At 53.8% G+C, this 4,125-nt stretch overlaps 1 protein-coding gene across 1 annotated transcript in view; it reads left to right on the plus strand.

The window, feature by feature from the left end:
• The first annotated feature begins 725 nt into the window (after nucleotides 1–725).
• Nucleotides 726–4,125, plus strand: part of FRMPD3 (FERM and PDZ domain containing 3) — an 85,213-nt gene continuing 81,813 nt past the window's right edge. The window contains exon 1 of the mRNA XM_007456711.1: nucleotides 726–769. Coding sequence (XP_007456773.1) covers nucleotides 726–769 — 44 coding nt within the window. The remainder of the gene's footprint in view (nucleotides 770–4,125) is intronic.

Here is a 4,125-nt window from a genome sequence, read left to right on the forward strand (position 1 = left end):
CCTGCGGGGGCCTGTCCAGGGGGAAGGGTGAGGGGGGAGCTTCTCCGCGGCGGATGGCGGGCGGGGGGGGGGCGGGCAAGAGGCAGCAGACGCTGTGTTTACCAGCTGCCTCCCTAGTTCGCCACCTCAGCTCAGCCACGGCTCTGGGGCGAGCCAGTCGCCTCCTTCTTTAAGATTCTGGTCACAGCAGGGGCTGGGTTTCTAAGGCAGGCGTGATCTCTCTCTTCCTACAGACGCCGCTGCCGCTACCGTCGGCACTGGGCACAGCCCGGGGCAGCGCGAGGGGGAGACGGCCAAGGGTGGCCAGAGGGTTCCCCGGGCAGGGCAGCCGCCCAGCCCCGGCCCGCAGGGGGCCTCGACAGTAAGTACCGCGCTCCACGCAGCCGGGTTTGGGATCGCCTGGGAAAGGACCAGAAAGCGGGGCGCCCAGCTGATGAGGCCAGGGTGTGTGGGGTTGGGGGGTCGGCAGCCGGGTGCTGGGGTCCTCGACAGCCCCACACAGCGACTCCGGGCGGCGCTGGCTTGGGTCCCTCGTCCCGGGCGCGCGCCCGCTGGGCTCCCGCAGTCGATGGACCGTGGACGGAGTTGTGGCGCGTCCGGAGCCGACATCCCTCCTCCCCACCATCCGCCAGCCCCCCACCGCCAGTCCCTAAGGAGCCGTTCGGGTTGACAGGCCACCCGCGTGCCCCTTCGCGGCGCCACCCGCGAGGAGATTGGAAGACAAGATGCGCGGGGCCGAGGGTTTGGACGCCCGTGGAAAAGTGGCGGCGTGAGCGGAAAGTTTTCCTCTGAAGTGGCGGTGGCGAGGGGGGGAGGAGAGCTAGAAGCCGAGAGGCACACGCCGGCGGGGGCAGCGGCGACCCCTGCGCGACTCGAGCCCCGCCCTCCCCGCAGCAGCCCTGTCCCGAAGCTCCGCACCCCCGCGGGAGCCCGACGTCAGAAGTGCGCGGGCTTCTAGGCGCAGCTTCCCCAGGGCCGGCGCACCCTGGCTGGCCTGCCCTCGTGTGGCCTCAGCGTTCACGAAGCATCTCGGCGCTGAGAAACAAGACCGCCCGCCCGACAAGGTGATGCATTATTTGTAGAAAGCTTGGCAGGTGGGAATATGCAGGCCCGTACCTGTCACTTTCTTTTCCTGAGCTGTGTAAAATTCTAGGGTGGGGGGGGGGGAACGGTGGTGTCTGAGATCACAAAGGTGAGTTTATCCAAAGTCACAGAGTCCCGTTCTTAGAGAAGACCCAGATCTCCCTTATGCTTCCCACCCCCGCCCCCCAGATTCTCATCTGTACCAAGAGTCCTGATGATCATAATAGCTACTGTTACTGTGTGCCAAGCATCGTGCTGACCTCTTTAGGTAGTAATGAGAATTCGTGTACAGTCAGAACTGTAGCTGGCATTCACTCGGTACTTTCTGTGTACCCGGCACAGTTGTTGTAAGTGCTTTACGTGTGTTGAATCTTCACCACAACTCTGTGAGGTAGAACCTGACATTTTCCCCATTTTACAGATGAGGAGATTGAGGTGGTGGAAATTGAGGGGTGGACAAGACCAAGGTCCCACAGCTGGTGAGAAGCAGAGCTGGGCTTCCCCCCCACCATGTTCCACGCCCCCACTTTTTACTTCCGCACCCCGACTGTTAACCACTAGAAATAGGGTGAGAATTTGACTTTAATGAAGTAATAACACAGGCTTTGTTTTCCCCACAGTGCAGCTTATTTATTCTGTAGATCTGAAGTCAGGGCCCAAGGTCCAAAGAGATTTGAACCAATTTTCAAATCATCCTCATTACATTCTGTGGAGAGAGGCAAACCAAGTGGACTGTAACAGGACAGCAGATCCTATTAGTACCTAAACATAACAGTGATAATCGTGATTGCTAATAGCCTCTAGTGATTCAACACTTACTTTGTACATTTAATCTTCATGTAGGTACTTTGAAATAGGTACTATCATGAACCCCATTTTATAGATGAGGGAACTGAGGCTCAAGAGGTTAAGTAACTTGCCACAGAGTTCGGATTCCAGCCCAGATCCTCTGCCTCCAAAGACCAGATTAGATCTCACCTTTGGCAGATTTGTGCCAACTCCTTGAGCCGTCTCGTCCTCCGCCAGTTGTCCAGAGCCCTGCACTGTTCCCTCCATTCCCCAGCCCCCTGTTTGCACTGAAGAAAGGATTGTACAGGTTGGTGGAGAAAGGGTTTCCTAGAGAACATGGAGTGTTCTGCATGGATTTGGGTTTTGTCGTTGCACTAAGTGCTGTGCCTGTAACATCAATAAGTTGTTCTGCTTTATAAGTTTCATTAATTGGACAAGTGTCTGGTCTGCTGGCTTGGAGCTGTGAATCCAACATTATGGCTCTATCTGAGTACCACTGTTAGGAATTATTTTCTAAAAAATTTTTAGAACCTTATTTGCAATGCTGAGCAAAGCCATCTTCCCACCTCCTGCAGAGGGAGAGGGGGCTTGTCTTTCAGCCAGGACTTCAGTAGCAGAGACTCTGCAGAAGACACCTGTGTGGAAGTATTGCTAATTCCTATTGATTTTCGTCCCTCCTTCCCCCAGGATGGCCCCTGTGAACTGAACAGAATGTGGCCAGGTTCCGAGGGGCTCTTCCTGAGGCACGTCTGGCCCTGCAGTGGGGATGTTTGTAATTTCCCACCATTAGCCCTGACCCACTCACAGAGCTGGCTTCCACAGACCCTCTTCGGTGTGGACATAACAGCGTGTGAGCTTCGTGGCTTTGGTCTCCATTACTATGGCTGAACTTCAGCGTATCTGCTAGCAGTCCACCCCTCCTGCCCCCTCCCATGAGATGGGGGTCTTCCACGTGTAGCTTTTGGGTGGTGCATAGGATGTGTGGCTGGTAATCCAGTGCTGTGCTGTGTCCCTGGTTGTCTCTGTGGCCTCTCCTGAGTTCAGTGCATCATGTCAGAAGGCCGCACCAAAGGGGCCACTGGGTAGCACTAGTCCTCTGCCCTCGTTCCTGTGGCTAGAAATTACAGATTCACTTCAGTTTTGCCTGCATTTTTTCAATGACTTCTTTTAATTACAGTGGCTTAAATACCTAGAGGTTTTCCTCTTTACTGAATCTTCTCCTTTCCTGGAAATGCCCTTCTCTGCCTTGTCCATCTGCTGGACTCCTGTTCACCTTCACCACTCAGCTTGGGGTGGGGCTGGGGTCTGGTGGGAGTCATGGGGAGGGGGCAGTGGCCCTTCTCTTTACTCCCATAACATCTTCTGCTGACCCCTGTGGTTCCAGGTGACACATGATTTTTTATCTGTCTGTTGACATACCTGCCCCCACCTCAGACTGCAACCTCCCTGAGGGGAGAGACTGACCCTGGTTTCTCTTCAGTGCCTGGCACTGTACCTGGCACATAGTAGGTGCTCAGTACATTTTTGTTGTGTATATGAATGAATGCTATCTAAGAGCCGGTGGAGGGAGTCCCTGACTCACAGCAAGGGACTCTGCTATTATTCCCCTTACAAGAAGGCAGGTGGGAGCAGAGCTGGCATTATTCTGTAACACAGAGAGTCCCAGTTCTGTGGATTTTAGTCACTGAAAAAATACAAATACACCGTAATGCCAAAACCTGAATGCTTGGGAAAGGGCTTTTCTGGTTAGTAGCACGTTCTGGGTAACTGAGGGTTAGGTGGGGAAAAAAATGGGTATTTTTCTTTACCCTTTTTGTGTCTTTCTACAATGTCTGGGTCTGGTTTTCTAGTGAAAACCAGAATTAGTGAATTGAGTCTGGGGTCCATCATTGAATCTGTGTTGCCAAGTACGTAGCCTGTGGGTTCTTGGGATTCCCTAGGATTCTATCTTCCCCAAGCCTGGTTGCAGAATATGGCGTAATCACCTTACCACCTTCACCCAAAGACAAGCCTACAAGCCCTTTGAGGTTTGCAGTTTTACTGCTACTCACATCCTCGAAACTGACAGGGGGACCCAACTAATAACATGAAAGAGGTGCAGAGTGTTTGGTGCTAGAAAATCAGCACCTGCTCTTGCCCTTCACTTTTATCCTTAGGTGGAGGGTTCACCAACCTTGCTCCCCCTTTTCTGATACCATAGGGTCTTCCCTGTGCTTAAGGAAAGACCTTCTAATTCCTTCCTCCCTCTCAGCA

Source organism: Lipotes vexillifer, unplaced genomic scaffold (genome assembly GCF_000442215.2).
Source record: "Lipotes vexillifer unplaced genomic scaffold, Lipotes_vexillifer_v1.1 scaffold1728, whole genome shotgun sequence".
Taxonomy (NCBI): domain Eukaryota; kingdom Metazoa; phylum Chordata; class Mammalia; order Artiodactyla; family Lipotidae; genus Lipotes; species Lipotes vexillifer.